The 18776-nt window shown below is 46.9% G+C and overlaps 1 protein-coding gene across 1 annotated transcript in view; it reads right to left on the minus strand.

The window, feature by feature from the left end:
* The window catches only part of Kcnk13 (potassium two pore domain channel subfamily K member 13), a 92535-nt gene extending 74429 nt beyond the window's left edge, over positions 1-18106 (minus strand). Inside the window, exon 1 of the mRNA XM_046440677.2 lies at positions 16421-18106. Within this exon, the coding sequence (XP_046296633.1) occupies positions 16421-16754 (334 nt within the window). The 5' untranslated portion in view covers positions 16755-18106. The remainder of the gene's footprint in view (positions 1-16420) is intronic.
* Between the last annotated feature and the right edge of the window lie 670 nt (positions 18107-18776).

Genomic DNA, 18776 nt, shown 5'->3' on the forward strand with positions numbered 1-18776 from the left:
AGAGAAATGAAAATTCAAAAAACAACCTTCGCATTCATGGTCAACTGATTTTTTAACAGGGATGCCAAAATAATTCACTCGGGCTGGTGGAGGGGATAGTCTTTCCAACATATGGTGCTGGGACACCTGGAGATCCACTGTCAGGGTGAAGCTGGTCCCAGACCTCACACCATATACAAACTAACTCAAAACAGACCAAACATCCTAAATGCAAGCATGAAGCTACCCAACTCTTAGAAGAAAATAGGTATAAATCTTTGTGACCTTGAATTAGACAATGGTTTCTTAGATAACACCAGAAATATAAGCATCAAAAGATAGATACACTGTACATCAGCAAAATGTATGAGTTCTGTGCTTCAAAGGAGACTCAGAAGTAAGCAAAAAGAGGAGGAGAAAAACAGAAGAGGGGAAATATTTGCAAATATGTATCTGAAAAGGGATTTGAATATAGATCATAATAAGCACTTTGATGATTTAATAATAAGAGGACAAATATCTCAATTTTTAAAATGAGCAAAGGATCTGAATAGGCATTTCTTTCAAGAAGGTATTCAAATGACTAATAAATACATGGAAGATACTTAAGATCATTTGTCATGGGCTGGGTTGTGGCTCAGTGGTAGAGGACTTGTCTCACATGTATGAGGCACTGGGTTCCATCCTCAGCACCACATAAAAATAAATAAAATAAAGGCATGTATCCATTTACAACTAAAAATATTTAATTTTAAAAAATAATTTTTTAAAAAAATATCATTTGTCATTAGAGAATGCAAATCAAAATCACAATGTGATACCATTTTAATCTACGAGCCCAGTTATTAAGATAATGAAAGCATTGGAGAGGATGTGGAGGAACAGGGACCCCTCTACAGTCTTGGTGAGATATAAAATGGTGCAATTATTTGGAAAATAATCTGGCACTTCTTCCAAAGGTAAAGATTAGAGTTAAAATGTGACCTGGCAATTCTAAGCCCAGGCATATACCCAAGAGAAATGCAAACATATCCATACACAAACTTGGACACCTACTTATTCAACTTTGCACATTATTCATAAAAGTTAAAAGTAGAAACAACCTAAACACCTGACAATTGATTAATAAATACAACTTGGTACATGTAATAATGTTCAGCAATTAAAAGGGACGAACATATAACACAGAGGCCTTAAAGAGCATCATGCAAAGTGAAAGATAACCGTCACCAAACGTCACATATAATGTGATTCCATTTATATGAAACATCCAGAATTGTGAAATCTGTGGAGACAGAAAGCAGAAGCTGGAGGATATGGGGGTCATTGCCTCAGGGTATGCAGTTTTGTTTTGTTTTGTTTTTTGAATGCTGAAATGGCCTAAAATTGATTGTGCTGATGGTTGCCAAAGTCTGAGAATATGCTAGAACCTGACTAATTTTATGCTTTAAATAGACATCATCTGTGAACTGTATCTCAATAAAGGCATTTACAAAGGAATGGGAAGGAGCCGGCTTGGTGGCACATACCTGTAACCCCAGTGGCTCCAGAGGCTGAGGCAGGAGGATCATGAGTTCAAAATTAGCCTCAGCAACTAGTGAGGCCCTAAGCAACTTGGTGAGATCCTGTCTCTAAATATAAAAAAGGGTTGGGGCTGTGGCTCAGTGGTTAAGTGCCTTGGGTTCAATTGCCAATACCAAAAACAACAACAACAACAAAGCAAAGCCAAAAACCCCAAGCATGTTACTAATTTTACATAAAGAACCATACATGTGTTTGCAGGAAAACATACATGTGTGTATAAACTTCCATGTTTGTGTATGAACAAAAACATTCCACAAGGATATATATCCAGCTCTTGGTGATGGTTGCTTCTAGAGAGCAGCTTAGGGAAGCCTAGGAGAATGATGTTTTTAAATACTTTGGAGTCATTTTAAATTTATCTGAATGCACACACATTACTTTAGGACTTGTTAAAAAGAAAAAGCCACCTTGTAGTTAATAATGAACGCTTAACTTGGGTGGAGGTGGGGAGGGGCCAAGTACACACATATAAAACATCATGTTTCTGAATCTTGTTCTTGGCCTGAAACTTCTTATTGGTAGAAATCCCATGTACTTTCACTTTCTAGAAGCTGGATGTGGCTTATTCCTCTCAGTCCTCCAGAGCCAGCAAGGTGCCCTTCACTCACGGTGATTAACAGGCCATGGAAAGGAGAGGCCTGAGGGCTTGCCATTCTGGCAGATTCTTGTACTGTGGCCCCCTTCAGGGGACCTGTCCCACCCCTGGGACATTTGGCAATGCATGGAGACATGTGGAGTGTCACAACCAGTACACCACTGGGTCGGCCAGGATGCTGCTACATCCTACCAGGCAGGGCCAAAGGACCACCACAGCTTATCAGGCCCCAAACCTCAGCAGCACCCAGGAGGAGAACCCTGCTCCAGGCCCTCCTGCCCGGAGGGAAGTAGCTGTGGGCAGGTTAAGTTCAGATTCACCTTCTCTCCTAGCTCTTGGGCATCCAAAGCAGAAAATCCTAGTCAGTCTGGGAAAGAGAGCAGGGACTTCCTAGAGGACAGGAAGCCCTGGAGCTGGGGATACAAAGAAGAAAGAGAGAAGACAGATAATACCCTGTGAACTGGTCATTGCTGGCCCCAACCTCGTCTGGGACATGAGACTTACTTTTCTCCAGCCGTTCAGCATATCTCTTTATGTAGCTTTCACTACGGGGTGACGGATATTTTAGAAAGACACTGAATCTTCTCATGATGTGGTGGGTTGGGAAGCAACGTAGTCGGCCTGTTTCTTGCCGAAACAGAATATCTGGAGAAGAAGTTGTCAAAAGCTAGGTCACAGGCCTCACTCAGGGAAATGCCAAGTGGACCCCCAAACCAGGGTCTCAGATTCTGTTGGAAGTGGGGGTGGCTTCCAACAGAAACAGGGAAATAGGCCCAGAAGTTGAAAGATAGAATAAAGGAAATCTACTCTAAGGAAAAAAAGAGAGATCAGAACCATCAAGAACTGTTGCAACCATGGCCACATAAATGTTTATAGCAGCTCAATTCATAATAGCTAAGCTGTGAAACCAACCAGGTCCCCTTCAACAGATGAATAGATAAAGAAAATGTGGTATACATACACAATGGAATATTACCCAGCCATAAAAAAGAATGAAATTATGGCTTTTGCTGGTAAATGGATGGAATTGGAGACTATCATGCTAAGTGAAATAAACCCATCCCAACCAATCAAAGGCCGAATGTTCTCTCTGATATGTGGATGCTACACAAAATAGGGAGAGGGGAAGAATAGAAGTTGACTGAATTGGACAAAGGGGAATGAAGGGAAGGGAGGAGGACGGGAATAGGAAGGACAGTAGAATGAATCAGACATATCTTTACTATATTCATACATGAACACATGATCAGTGTAACTCGGCATCATGTTCAACCACAAAATGGGAAGTTATACTCCATGTACATATGATATGTCAAAATATACTCTAACGCTGGGTATGGTGGCACACGCCTATAATCCTAGATGCTCAGGAGGCTGAGGCAGGAGGATTGTGAGTTCAAAGCCAGACTCGGCAAAAGCGAGGCACTAAGCAACTCAGTGAGACCCTGCCTCTAAATAAAATACAAAACAAGGCTGGGAATGTGGCCCAGTGGTTGAGTGTCCCTGAGTTCAATCCCTGGTACCCGCCTCCCCCCCCCAAAAAAAAACCCCAAACACTCCACGGCCATGGGCCATGTACAACTATAAAGAACAAATAAAATAGTTAAAAAAAGAAAGAACTGTTGCACCATAGTAAATAGCAGCAGGAGAGGAGCAAAGAGGAACTCGTCCCTGACACGGAGCAGGCTCTTAATAAATACCTGCTGAAACCCATGGAGTCAACAGGCAGTGATCAGACGGGAGAGAAATGGAGGATCAAACCTCAAAGGGAGAATTAAGCCAATCAGTGAAGAAAAAGGATCCAGTAGACTTTAAAAAATAGGAATAACCAATTATTGAGACTAATTTGGGGACACAGTCAACAAAAATGCAGGGATCGTCTAAACTATCATTAAGAAAGTATTAGAAGAGAGAGGTTGGGTTGCAGCTAGTGTGTGTGAGGCTCTGGGTCCCATCCCTAGTATCACAAGAAAAAGGAAGAAAATGCCTGAAAACCCTGCTGGGACTGAAGAAGGAAGTGAGCGCATCAGCTGCTTTTTTTCCCAGTATAAATTTTATTTACTTGTTTATTTATTAATATTTAATTGATTTTACTGTTTGAATACATGACAATGGGGCTGGGGTTGTGGCTCAGAGGAAGAGTGCTCACCTACCATGCCTGAGGTACTGGGTTCGATCCTCAGCACCACATAAAAATAAAGATATTGCATCCACCTATAACTAAAAGTAAATATTTAAAAAAACAAAAAAAAAAATACATGAGAGTGGACTGCATTATAATTCTTTTTACACATATAGAGCACAATTTTTCATATCTCTGTATATAAAGTATATTCACACCAATTCGTGTGTTCATACATGTACTTTGGTTAATGATGTCCATCACATTCCACCATCCTTGCTAACCCCCTGCCCATGCCCTTCCCCTCCCACCCCTCTGCTCTATCTAGAGTTCGTCTATTCCTCCCAAGCTCCCCTTCGCCTTATATCAGAGAAAACATTTGGCATTTGTTTTTTTTGGGGAATGGCTAACTTCACTTAGCATTATCTTCTCCAACTCTATCCATTTACCTGCAAATGCCATGATTTTATTCTCTTTTATTGCTGAGTAATATTCCATTGTGTATATATGCCACATTTTTTAATCCATTCATCTACTGAGTGGCTCCACAGTCTAGCTATTGTGAATTGTGCTGCTATAAACATTGATGTGGCTGTGTCCCTGTAGTATTCTGTTTTTAAGTTTTTATAGAACACCTTCCCCCAAAATCCCAGCAGGAAGGCTCCCACAGCCCCCACCACAGATGCAGTCAGTCACCTAGACCATTTAGTTGCAGTAGCACCCTTCCCTTCTGCCTCCATAAATGACCCTAACCGTGTTCACAATGGCAACAGCTCTCCTGCACTTGGAGGACAGGAGGGACAAGGTGACACAGTTCAGCCCAATGAGATCCAAGTGGGAGTTGAGACTTCCAGGAAAGCTGTCTTCAAGGGTCCAGCTGGTGACACATGCCCTTTGCCTCTTCCTTCCTGTCTTGATGGTGGCCCCGATTCCTGGATCTACGTTGTGAGCACAGGGGAGAGACCTACCTTCTGAGCCTGCCACTGCAGAAAGACAGAAGGGCTGGGATGCTGGTGGCCTTGAGGGACTGTTGTGTAGCCCCGGACTGTGGGCCTCTGCCCATGTCTATCCTCTAAGCTGTTGTTATTGTTTTTTGTTTTGTTTTGTTTCGTTTTGGGGGTTGTCTTGCTACAATCAGCCCAATGCAACCTGCCACTGATAAGTCTGCCACTCTCTTTTACTCGTTGTTATTGAGACAAAGAAACTGTACTTAGGTGACCAAAATGAGCAACACTCTGAAGGCTTCAGTGCCCTCCAGGTGGCTGCGGGCTGAGGCCTGGCACAGAGCCCGGGGAAGCAGGGAGCCTCGTGGCTCTTGCCTCTCCTTTTCTCCCCCTCCACTTGGTAAATGGGGCATCGCTTTCAGACCACATAGGAAAAGTCAGTTTCCTGAGGGTTGACTTTCTTTACTTTCTGATTGAAAGCAAAGCTTGAGAAAAATCTGTGTTAAGTAAAAGATCAACCAAAGCCTAAAGGTCCAAAAGTGTGAGAAATAAAGGTGGAAAAATTGGAAAAGTCTTCCAGAACCCCGAAGAAAAAGGGCAGCTCTTCCTTATCACCTACGATGATACCCGGAGGTGAGACCATCATTTCCAGAGAAGATGTAACAAGGGTCTGGAAGGCAGGAGGTGGGAGGGAGGAATGGCATGACCTCAAAGACAAAATGTTCACTCTCATCCAGGAAGGGCAGCTCGGTTTCATTTAGGAACATGAAAAATAGTGGTAGCAATGATTTTTTTATCCTCAGGTAGTTTAGATAAGATTTCATTCTAATCACACTTAGAATGTCAAAAAGAATACCTAAAGCTCACGATTGAAATAGAACAGTGCAAAGAAAAACAGATGAGGCAAAGAAGAAGGAGATATAAATGGCACCAAATAATAAATGCACCAATCTCTGCTACAAAGAGAACTGTCCAAAGGCGTTAACAAATAAAAATATAAAAATGAGGCAAGTGGTGGCTTCAAAATCACTAAAGATGATAACTAAAGAGAGGGTCCAAGAAGGAAAGAGTATCTGTTAACACAATGCACAAAGTTTAATAATATCTATGCTTAAACACAGAAAGTATGAAGAGTGATACTAATCGGCAAGGTGACACTAATAAGATAATAAAAAGTTATTAACAATCAAAGTTTTGCCAGTGCTAAAAGCAATGATCCTGAATTCATACGCCATGAAACACGGGGGCATGTTATTTTGCATTTGTTTACTAGGTCTGCAGTGCGGCTGGGAATGATGTTCCCTCCAGCCCCCCAATTCTGTAACACAAGAGGAAACTCAGCTGAAATAGATACAGGCACAGGATACAAAGAAAACACTCGAGAAATGAACAAGGGAACCAGGAAACCGGCACACTGGCAAATCATTATGGGATAATTTTAGCAATAAATCCAAGCATAATTATATAGCCAACCTCACAGAACCTTTTGAAATGCAGCCTCTTGGAATAACATTTGAGAAGAGTCAGAGCTAAACAGAGAATGGGTGAGAATATTTGTCTTAGCCATGCAGGGGACCGGGATTTATGAAAAATTAGTCAGATGAGGGTATTTACATTCCCAAAAGAGTTCAAGTCAATAAAGATCCGTTGTTTGAGTCAGCTTTTTCACTGCTGTGACCAAAAGACCTGACAAGAACAATTACAAGAGGAAGAGTTTATTTGGGGCTCACAGTTTCAGGGATCTCAGTCCATGGGTGGCTGACTCCATTCTCTGGGTCCGAGATGAGGCAGAACATCATGGCGGAAGAGTGTGGTGAAAGAAAGCAGGTCAGGACACAGCACCAGGAAGCAGAGAGACAGAGAGCTCTCCTCACCACAGAGATAAAATGCAAACCCCAAAGGCACACCTCCTCCAGCCATATCCCAGCAGCCTACGGTTACCCCCCAGTTAATCCCTATCAGGGGATCAATGCACTGATTACACTAAAACTCTTTCAACCCAATCATTTTACCTCGAAACATTCTTGCATTGTCTCACACATGAACTTTTGGGGATAAATGAGGATAAATGAGGGCAGGGTAGAGAATGCCCTTAAAGTACCTCAGAGAACCTCCATGGGTTCCTGGGGACAGAGTTTGAAAACCACTGCCCTGGTTGATCAGTAGGATTGATGTCTCTGTGCTGTTCATCAGCTACTTAATACACAAGAAGACCCAAGACAGAGAACCTTGGTGCCAATTGCCGAGAGCTAACAGGCCAAGCTGGAAGTGACTCTGGGGTCCTACATGTCTGAACATGGAGGTGAGGGTCTGGGGGCAGGTATCTCGAGTCGTCATGGAGATGGGAGGGAGGCTGCAACTTCGAGAGGACCAGGAAACCTGACAAGGGGAAGGGGCCCGTCTCTGTCCACTTGGTCTCCTGGGAGGGAGGTGGGCCTTCCTCCAACCTGGCCCCTTGGAAACGCAGACCTTATGAGATCTCGAATGTCCCCAGGAGGCTGCTAGCCACAGTGTCTCTGCTTACCCCAGCAGGGCACCTAAGGACCACGACTGAGGAGAGGGGTTGTGGCGTGTGTAACTGGTGATTCTTCCACATCGAGGGCATCAAAGGAAGAGGAGGAGGGCATGAAGGTTCCGTGTCAGCTCAGAGGGGAGCCCACACTCCTTCCGGCTGGGCAGCTGCAGACGATGCCCAGCAGCTTTCTGAGCCCCAGAACCCCTGCTGAGCAGGAGGCTGTTCCTGGTCCCTACCCTCTGGGCTTCGTGTAGGATGCATCCTGGATTTATCCCTCAGCGAGCATTTGAGAAGTTTCATAAAATTAACTATACACAGTAAAAAAAATCACACATATTGTCCATGTCTGACTTCTTGAGGACAGTTCAGCTCTTCTACATTAATATAAACTTAGAGTCTTTAGAAAATATACAGGAAATAAAGTAAAAGGAAAGAAGAATGAAATAGTATGAACTTAAGGATGACTACACATGTGTATTCTTTGGAGGAGTTAAGAGAAAACAACTGTCCCTGTTCCTTTAGGAGGTAAGTGGGTGCACGAGGAAATGGGTACATACGTGAACTGTGAAATCGTGATGCAATGACAGAGCAAGCGGACTTGGGGTGCCCTCTGCTTCTCACCCCACAGGCAAGAAGGCTCAGAGCTCACAGGTGACCTAAGCTTCAACTAGGGGCCCCAGGCTCCCTGGATTTGTCTGGACAGCCCAGTGTTGTTCTGAAGTTAGAATACGACGCCTCCAGGGCTCAGGCCCCACTACTCCCTAATGCCCTACACCTGGAATCGCACTCATTTCCATTCATGGTCGGACCCTGGGGTTCGCTGACCATACAGTTTCCTTCCAGGGAGATGTGCTCAGTGAGAGATGCAGGCGGTTGATCAAACGTTGGGAACCATAAACCCTGGGCAGTTGATGAGGCTTCTCCAGAGGCTCCCTGGCCAGAGGAAGGCATGGTGGGCGTGCAAAGGTGCAGCATTTCGGAACAGTGGTGAAATGCCGGGCGTGTCAGATGAATGCAGCCACAGGAGGCAGAGGCTGGCCAGGGGTGGGGGTGGGGAGAGCAGCAGCAGGATGGGCCTTTCCCGGCCTCCGCAGGACCATGCCCTGGGTAGTGTCCTCTAAAGGCTGAGAAGATCCCCACGTCATAAGTCATTCTAATCCTGGGGATCATAATGATGCCTTACTCTTCTCTCCTTCCTCCTGAGGGGAAAGAATTGCTGCTGGTCAGCTCCTAAGACTACACTGTGCTTTTGGGAACCCAGGTACTAGACAAAATGAGAGAATCATAAAACTGTGGAGGCTGTTTCAATATTGATACCAGCTGGAGAGACATCAGGGAGAGGGCACCAGCAAGGACAGAAAACAAACAGAAACCAGAGAGCTGATGGCTAGGAAGAAACTGGCAAGGGGTTTAGGGACAGGAGGCCCCAGAATTGAGATATGAGAGGCTGCGAGAGGAGGAAAGAGGGATGGTTCCTTTGTGTTATCATTTGGAGACTCCATAAGGGTTTTTTTTTGTTTGTTTGTTTCGGTATTACAGATGAAAACCGGAAGCAGTTAACCACTGAGCCACATCCCCAGCCCATTTTAGGGATTTATTTTGAAATAGAGTCTAATTGCTTAGGTCCTTGCTAAGTTGCTGAGGCTGGCTTTGAACTTGCAATCCTCCTGCCTCAGCCTCCTGCGTATCTGGGATTATAGGTGTGCACCACCATGCCTGTCTCTATAAGGTTCTTTAAAGGTGCAAGCAAAAAAAAAAAAAAAAGTATCTTTCATTCCTTTTAGCTATTAACCACACTCCTCTGAATAGAAAGCTACTCTTAGGACCCCAAAGAAACCCAAGAATTGTTTGGGTTACATTCATACCAGATCCATGTCTCCTTCATAGAGAAAGCCATGAAAGAAAACAGAAACAGGATGGAATCTAGGGGTTAAAAAGAGAAAATCATTCTATTTTATGACAGACACATGATTGACTCCTAATGCAGTAGGCTGGGTTGAGCCACACACAGGACAAGGATGGGGACAGCAGAGTGAGAGGCTGTGACTTCCAGCAGACTCAGAAATGTTCTAAGTGGAAAAGGAATCATGGAACAAATCCAGGATTCTCGGAATGATCTTGAACTTCCCCAGGAAATTTTAGAAGGCGGATCTCAAGAGAGAAGGCCCTGGCGCCCTGCCTCAAGGGAATGCACTCCCCCCAGGGCCTCGCTGTTCCCTCGTTCTCCGGACCCTGCATCGATCCCCAGCTAAAGTGCACCTTCTATTGCTCACTTGAAACAGTACATTAAAGTGCTTTCAAGCTACCACTGTGGCTGGAAGTGCAGACCAGCCAGGAAAGGACCCAACAAAAGTTGCGATCTTACAGCCTCTGGGTTTTCTAAGCACAGACAATTGCAGGGAAAGACTGAGACATGAAACTGCAGAGGAATGAAAAATATGTCTCCTCTAAATGATCAATAGTACACGGAACAGAAAACGAAGACGGGAAGCATGGCACAAACATTTAGCCTTGGGATGAAAGGCGTAAATCCTTAAAATACGAAGCCCACCTGTAGCATTGATTAACCCACATCCCTCTGCTCAATTGAAAAATGGGGAAAGAATCAGCTAGTTGGTTAAGAGGAGATGATTTTAATAAATATTTAAAGTACTGTGAATAAATATTTAAAATTAATCAACTCTGGTACAAATTAAAGACATTTAAATTATGAGATTCATTTTTATCAAACTATGTCCATGGGTTAATGGTTCCATGGAAAACAACGAGACACACAATGTGACATATCTCAGCATCTTTAAGATACACCTTTCCTCAATGTTTTAATATCGGAAATTGAAAGGCACCTCACAGCTGCTAGTATGTCAGAATTTAATTGGCAGCTTTTCTTTCTGAATGGCACATAAAATGACATGTCTCAGAGTCAATAAAATAGCATTTATGTGCAATATAATATGATACACTGTAATATTAACTGTGGTTCTTGTTGGGAGACAGGATAGGGGTGATTTCCTACTTTTCTTACATTTTTTCATACGGTATGGTTTTATGGTTTGTTTCCTGGAACTCATGATGGAGCTTAATCCCTGCTGTGAGGCTCCAGAGTGTGGGAATGATCTCACTGCGTGTTGACAGGGGCCTTTGGGCTGATTAGGGATCCATAAAGTCAGCAGGTTGGGACCTTCATGACTGAATCCTGGTGGCTTTATTAGAGAGACATACACACATGCACTCAGGGTCCCTCACCACATCTTACTTTGCACCGCCTAGGGCTATCGTCACCAGATTCAAACCTTGACCTTGACCCAGAAATGTGAGCCAGAAGAAATCTTTTTTCTCCAAAACTTACTCAGTCTGTGATATTGTGTTATTAGCTGTAGAAAACAGACTGAAACACCCACTGGTCTTCTAAAATGAATATGTATTTTTTTTTCCACCAGACACAGAACGAAACAAAACTTGATTTTAATTCTGACTCTGTCAATTTAAGTAAGGTATTGGTGTTTTCTGCACCTCTGTTTCCCTTTGCAAGATGGAATTAATGGCAACTTGCCTACCTACCTCGTAAGGTTTGTGTATGAATATTTCACAAAATGTAAAGTGCCCGTTCAATGTGTGATTTCAATCTTGACACATGTATGACATTTATTGGTGTTTATATTCTTTCTGAATGGCCGTTCATCTTTGATGTCAGTTGACATCATTTTGATACTATAAAATAGTAATTCCTAATATTTTATTGGTTGGATTTCATATCATTTGATTTGAAAAAGCTCTTTTCTCAGCCTTGTTCCCTTGTGGGGAAAAAAATGATTCCCCAAGCAATATTCAGTTTTGTACTCCATCGATCCACACACGAACCAGGCCAAGCCACACGCCTGCCGGCTTAGCTCCGGGACCCCACGAGAGCCTCGGGAATCTGCTTCCATGAGCTCTGCCTGGGCCCAAATGGGCACCAGTGGAATTGTTTCTGTTCAACTAAAATGAATAAAAACTCTTGTTGAAAATTAGAATCACACATCTTGAGTGGTCTCCACTAGAAGGGCCAAGCCTCTCTGTGTCTCAGACCTCACAAGCTGTGTGGCCCGAGCCCAAGCCCAGCACATCCCCACATCTGGATGACGCTTGATTGATTGCCCCTGGGCGTGCTTGGCTTCCAGCTGGTGAGGAACTCCATCAAGGCAACAGATGAGCAATCTCTCCTGCTGACCAGCCTGGCCCCTGCTTTGTCTGTGTTTGAAGTCCCAGGGGTGCCTACCCTCATCAGCAGCACCACAGGTAAGAGCCCTCCAGACTCCAGGCTTCCCAGCCTTGAACGTGCCCAGGACTTGCCAGCTGTTTCATTAAAGAGCAGACTCTGATCCCAATGGTCTGGGGTCCAACTGAGACTCCCTGTCTAATAAGCTTCTTGGTGATGCTGAGGCATCTGGTTAATAGGCCATTCTAAGTAGCAAGGATCCTTGAGGAAGGTCTCAGTTTTCAAGTCGATGCCCACTCCTATCATATATGTCTTAAGATGTGGGGTCCCTCCAGGTGTCCTTACTCAATCTACTGCCCAACAGAATCACCTTCAAAGAAGTTTCTGAAAGTGCACATCTACCACACCAGCATCTCTGAAAAAGGAGGCCTCATGCACCTGTGTCTTAACCTGATCTCCCAGGTGGGTTCTTCCAGACTCAAAGCTTGGGGACCACCAGAGAGGACTCAAATGGCCTTGAATGGGATCATCCAGAGCTGCCTACTTGCTCTGTGCAGCTTTGGGCTTTGGCAGAGGGGCTCTTGTTTAATTGCACTTGTACTGAGGGATGCCACACCACGTACGGCACACAGTTCTCTTTCATACTTCTGGCTAAGCTGTGGAGGAACTCTCTCACCACATTATCTTGCCCCTTTACGACAAGATGCAGGAGGAATTTTTATTCCAGACTGAAGAAGCCAGCTTGGATAAGGGACTCATTTAATGGTCATTGTTGCCTCTCTGACAATGGAAAAACTCAGAGCCAAATTTGGGGTTCAGTTTGGCAATGATACAGGTCCTTTTGCCATATGTCCCTGTGTATCAGCAAATGGGGCTAATTTTCCCATCCCGCTCACCTTTTCTCACCTCCTTGGAGTTTTACGCCTATTGGCATCCTTTCTAGAACAGTGTGTAGGGATGCATGGGAGGCATCATCCATTCTGTCCACCGATATCAGATCTCTCCCACTGCTTGACTCTTTAAGTTTGGTGTGGCCATGTGACTTGCTCTGACCAAGGAGACAAGAGGAGAGATGACTTGTGGTGGCCACGTCATTGGTGGTGCTCAATTCTTGAGCCTTCATTTCCCTTCCCAGTCAGTCCTGGGACCAGGTGGCGATGAAGAGAAGCCACAAAAGAAAAGCAGCTGGAGCACTGAGACCACGCAGGAGACAACGGCCCTAGAGAGCCACCTGAGTCCAAAGGGGACTGTGTGCCGGTCAAAAGTAAACTTCGCTATCTGTCAAGATTTGGGGGGTGGCTGGCTACTGCACCATAATTTGTGCCTGCTGACTATCTCATATGCAAAGTACCTCAAATCCTTTATGTCCAGATGCTCAGTTATAAACAAGTAAGTAAACACAGAAACACAAGCCCAGGTAAAGCCTCTTTCAGGAAAAAGCTATTTGCAGAAGACCATTTACAGGTTATACTGCTAAGCTATGTCTTTGAGAACTTGAAATTGATTCTTGTTTCAAGGCCAGTCACTGACCCTTTACCATCAACACTCCTCCATCATGTTTCCTTTTTTATTGTGAAAAATGATACAGATTTATCATTTTATGCATACGCAAGTGCACAATTTGAAAGCATTAAACACGTTCACAATGTTGCACGAGCATCATCACCATCTATACCTAAAACTGTTTCATCTACCTATTAAATAACAATGCTCCCTCTCGCCTTCTCTCTGCCTCTGGCAACCTCTATTTTACTGTCTCTTATGAATTTTCCTATTCCAGGCATCTCACGTAAGTGGAATCAGACAATGTGTGTCCTTCTATGTCTGGCTTATTTCATCAAGTAGAATTGTTTTCAGGGTCCATCTATACTGTACAGAAATTTAACTTTTTATGGCTGAATACATTCCACTGTAATGTTTACACCACATTTCATTTATCCTACATCTATGGATGAACATTTGGGTTGTTTCTACCTTTTGGCTATTGTGAATAATGCCATTGTGAACATGGGTATACAAGTATCTTCTCACTGGATTAATAAAGAACAGCTGTTATTCTAATATCAATAAATAAAATAATTTTAAAAGAAATATTATAAAAATAAGAAAGTAAAATAAATCCACCCATGTAACACTTTGAACTTTTTTTTTTTTTTCAATCGTAGGCATTGAACCCTTAGGCGTGCCAGGCAAGCACTCTACTGCTGAGCTACAACCTCAGCTCTTTTTAATTTTGAAACAGGGTCTTGCTAAATTACTGAGGCTGACCTCAAACTCATGATCCTCCTGCCTCAGCCTCCTGAGTAGCTGAGATTATAGGAGTGCACCCCTGTACTCAGCATGCTTTGTATTTTTTAAGTTTCCTTACAGGAGTTCATTGTTCTCATCCGAGACTCATTGCAGACTTACAAGGAGAGAAGGAGGCAGGACTGATTCACCCAACAGTTACATAGTTCGAGATTCTAAGGTGGGCACTTCCTAGACACCTTTGATGAGAGGCGCATGACTCAGAAGGGTTAAGGAACTTTCCCAAGCTACAGAGGCTCCGATGCAGGTTCGGTGTGCAGGTCTCATCCTGCTTCACCAGCTACTTTATCATATTTTCAGCTCAAAGCCTACGTTCCTACATGTCCACCTGCCCATGGCCTTCCCTGTGCCTATGGTATCCAGGTTCACTAGCCCATGCACAGGCACGCTCCTCCTACCTCCATGTCCATGGGAAGCACCAACATACGGTTTATGATGGTGGGGAGGATTCAGCCCCCTAATCTCACACCAAAGCCACCCCAAATATCATTCAATCTAACTGAAATCCTGAACTTGCTATGCAAACACCACAGATTCAAGGTAAGTTTCAAAGTGACACCTCCAAATCAGTCTGTTCACTGCCAAGTGTCCCATATGTAGAAATTCTGAAACTGGTTTTCAGAGACATGGGATGTGACTTCATGAGGGACTCATAGAACACTGCTAAGAAAGTCCAGCAGAGAATACAGGCTGGGGAAGGACATACTCCCCGGGGCCACCCCCTGCAGGGCCCTAGGCTTCTAGTCACATGGACAATGCCCTGAGAGTTTTCCTGCCAGACACCCAGTTACCATGGTGCTGTCAGGGCTGCTAATAGGCAGGGCCACCAGGATGGGAAGGGGGTCATGATCTGGTTTCTTTAGCACAAAGCTCTTCAGATATGGCCTGTGTGTTCCCAGTCATGCTGATCCCCTCTGCCTTGCCTTCCACTCAGTCGCTGAAACTCGGGGTTCCAGGACTGACCTTGGGAAGTCTTTCTTGACTAATCAGGACCAAGGCTGATCTGTTCTGTACTCTGTGCAGAATGTACCCCTGGCAGAATGTCTACTGCCATGAGGCTGTGTGGGAGGCTCAAGGAGGTTCACCTTCTCACCTGCTTCACCGACAGGCCCTTTAGAGAGCAAGGGACCCTAGCTGCAGATCACAAAGTGTGCACACCCTGTGCTGCTGCCAGCATGAGCCCTTTTGCTGTCCTGGTGTTCTGGCAGCTGCAAGCCACTTCCTTTCTCTCTATCTAGTCTTTCAAAACTCTTTCCCTGCTCCAACCCTCTTCTCAGAATTTCCACAGCACCTCCCTCAACCTGCTGGATTATGCATTTTTAGGAGGGTGGTACAAAGACCTCCCCCTCATTGCTTCCTGAGGGAGGGGTGTAACTGCACAGCTGAAAGTAGCCATGTCACACCCTTGCTCAAGATTCTCCATGGCTCCCAACTGCCTCCAGAAAAGTTCTAGTGCCCAGGGTGGCAGAAAAGACCTCCTTCTCCACCCATTAGCCAGCAGACCTTCCCACCTTCCTTCCACTACCCCAGAGCCACCAGCTCATGGAACCCCTGAATACAATTCCCGTCTGCTCCACAATGCAAACCCAAATCATGCCAAACACCTACTGGTTCAGCCCAAGGGTCACTTATTTCCGTCCCTCCCTGAACACCCTCTATCCTTTGAACATTTATCAAACCTCTGTCCCTTACATCCAATCTGGAATTCTATCTGGGTTTCTCTTTGTAAATTTGAAGTCATGGCCAGAGTCTTCTTAAATTCGGGCATCTCCTCTGACCAGTGCCTTGTGAAGTCCTTACTCAGTACATGTTCATAGGTTCCTGTCTCTATTTGAAAGCTTTCTCCTCAAAGTTCCAGGAACTCAAGTCCTGCCTCCTTAACTAGATCAGAAAATCTCCTGCAGCAGAGCTTCTCCAATTTAAGGATCATTCAAATCCCCTGGGGCAGATTAACATGCGGTTTTGACTCAGGAGGTCTGGGGAGGGGACAAACTGAATTTCTAATAAGAGTCGAGGCGGCTCCGCACCATCACTTGTGGATCAGGCAACAGCTCACCTGGTGGAGCGGGCGGGGCGCCCCGAGATGAATGGAAGGCTGAAAGGCTTAGTCCTGCTCAGCGGGGGTAGGAGGGAGTGGGGACCCGTGGGGACCCCTAGAGGCCCCCGGCTCACTTACCTATGGTGGACACAACGGTGCCCACGAAGTAGAAGGCGCCGGTGAAGTCCCAGCGCGGACGGACGTTGTCCATGCGGATGCCGGCCCTGGTGGCTTCCTCGTAGTGGCGGAGGAAGCCGCGCAGCTCTTCGCGGCTGAGGTTGTGGCCGCGGCTGAAGTTGGCCAGGCGCTCTTCCCAGCGCTGCTTGGCTTGACGCTCGTGCGCCAGCTCCAGCGCGGAGAAGACGGCGGCGCCCCCCAAGAGGTAGAGCAGGATGAGCGCGGCGAGCAGCAGGAAGCGCGCGTTGTCCTCATTCAAGTGGCCGGGACCACAGCTGCAACCCCGGCCGGCCATGGCCGGGCCCCCGGGACAGCCCCGTGCCAGACCGCCCTGGGCGCAGGCGGGCTCTGGTCCGCACCCCGGGGAGGTCGCGGCTCGGCGGGCACTCAGCCCGCTCCCGGACGCCCCGCGGTTGGCTCACCCATGACCGCCGGGCGCTCCCACAGCGCCTCCGCCGCTTCTGCGGCACCAGCTCCCACGTCCTGGTTTCGAATCCGCTTTGTCGCCGCCGTTTCCTGCCGGCCTTGGAGTTCTCCTTAACACTGACGACTCGAGAGTCCGAGCGCAGAGTCCTTTGAGGCTTGGCACGATGACGCGGGCGAGGGGTTTCACCTCGGGGTCCCCGCTGGGCCCAGACTGGGGAGGGGGCGTGGCGCGTCTTCACGGCAAACTGGAGAGGACTTGAACTTCCCCGGAATCGGAGGTCGGAGTCCAGAGAGGTAGGTAGGTCAGCGGAGCCCTCGGGTCTTTGTCCCTCCGACCTCACTTCTTAAGCCGCCGATGCCTACGAAGCGGGTGGTGGGGTGTCTACTGGCTTTGGAGTTGCCCACCCAGTCGGATCCGCAGTGGTGCGTCCTAGTCGCCCTGTCGCGCCAAGCCTCTTGCCCCTCGAGTCACCGACCCGACTGCCTGGGCTTAGAAGCTGGATACCCGTCCAGGGCAGGCGCACGAACTGAGGGACTGTGCAGAGTGGCATCTGCAGGCTTGAACCTCCCGCCCGACCCCCACGCAGCGTGGCATCCAGCAGGTGGATCGGCTGGAGAGAGACCAGAAAGGGAGGAATAAGGAAGTTAGGAGCATCTCCCCAGCCAGCGTGTCCTTGGCCTCTGGGTCCTGCGCGGGGGGTGTTCTCTGCACGCACCTGTTGGCTTGGCCAGGCCAGCTCTCCAGAGAGCTGGCGGCCCCTCAAGGACAGCGGCCAGGAGATCCCAAAGAGTTCCCTTTCTCCCACCCGGTCTTGGCTGTCTCAGCTCGTAGTTCTTGGGGGAGGGAGGCAGGGGCTTCGCGCAGGTGCTCGCGCTACTCCATGCAGATCCACAGCAAGGCTCGCCAGCAGACCGCGGGGCGCCCTCCCAGGCACCTCCCCTCGTAGCAGGTGTGGGCGCCGCGGCTGCGCTCAGTCTCACCTCCCTCTGTACCGCTCTGTCAGGATTGTCCCGGGGTTTCCTCCTCGGCCCTGCCCTGCCGAGTGCAGCTCGGCCTTTCCTAGCGGGCGTGCTCCGACACCGCAACAGGTGGAGCCGCGCGGCTGCCAGCCGAAGCGACTCCACCCTGTCGCCCGCCTGCTGGCCGCGAGGGCCGCCTCTTGGGCTGGTCTCCGCCAACCTCAGGGCTGCAGCGCTCCCACCCGGTGCGCAGATCCCGGGAGCCAGTGCTGGGGAGGCGGGTCGGGTGCTTAGGCGGCCTGCGTGGGTCCCTCCGGGGCCAGGAGAGGGCGCTCGGTCCTCTTCCGACACATCTCGCCCCCACGCGTGAACCCAGCCACACACCGCCCCTCCAGAGTCACCCGCCCCGGGCGCGTGGGACTGAATATGGATCCAAGAAGGAGTGGATACGTGGGCACCTGCGAGCTGAGTCGAATTTTTCCGTATTCCCAGCGTGTGCTCCCAGGGGATCCACCTACCAGTATTCTCAACTAAGAACACAGAGAGAAGGGCTTCCAGGCCTGTTTAGTAAAACCAATCGAATAAATAGCTCCAGCGAGTTCATTAGAAGCCCCAATGCGTTCCTTGGCTCCGTTATTGACTCCCCAATGCCTCTCTTTAGCCCATTGGGATAGGAGCTTAAGGGGGAAATAGAACAGGGACATGTGTATACTGCAGGATTAGACCACAACGATCCTTCCCCACCCCCATTTTATTATAAAAAACTCAAAACATTTCCAAAAGTTCAGCCAATTCTACAGCGATACCCACAACCTAGATTCTACAATTAACATTTATTATACTTTATTATGTATTTTTTCTGTCCCTCTCTCCATCATCAACGCAGTTGGGATGCATTTCAAAAAGTGGTGGACATGGATACATTTCTGCC

This window comes from Marmota monax, unplaced genomic scaffold (assembly GCF_021218885.2).
Source record: "Marmota monax isolate L192 unplaced genomic scaffold, Marmota_monax_Labrador192_F-V1.1 WCK01_AAM20220418_F8-fsc00017, whole genome shotgun sequence".
Classification (NCBI taxonomy): Eukaryota; Metazoa; Chordata; class Mammalia; order Rodentia; family Sciuridae; genus Marmota; species Marmota monax.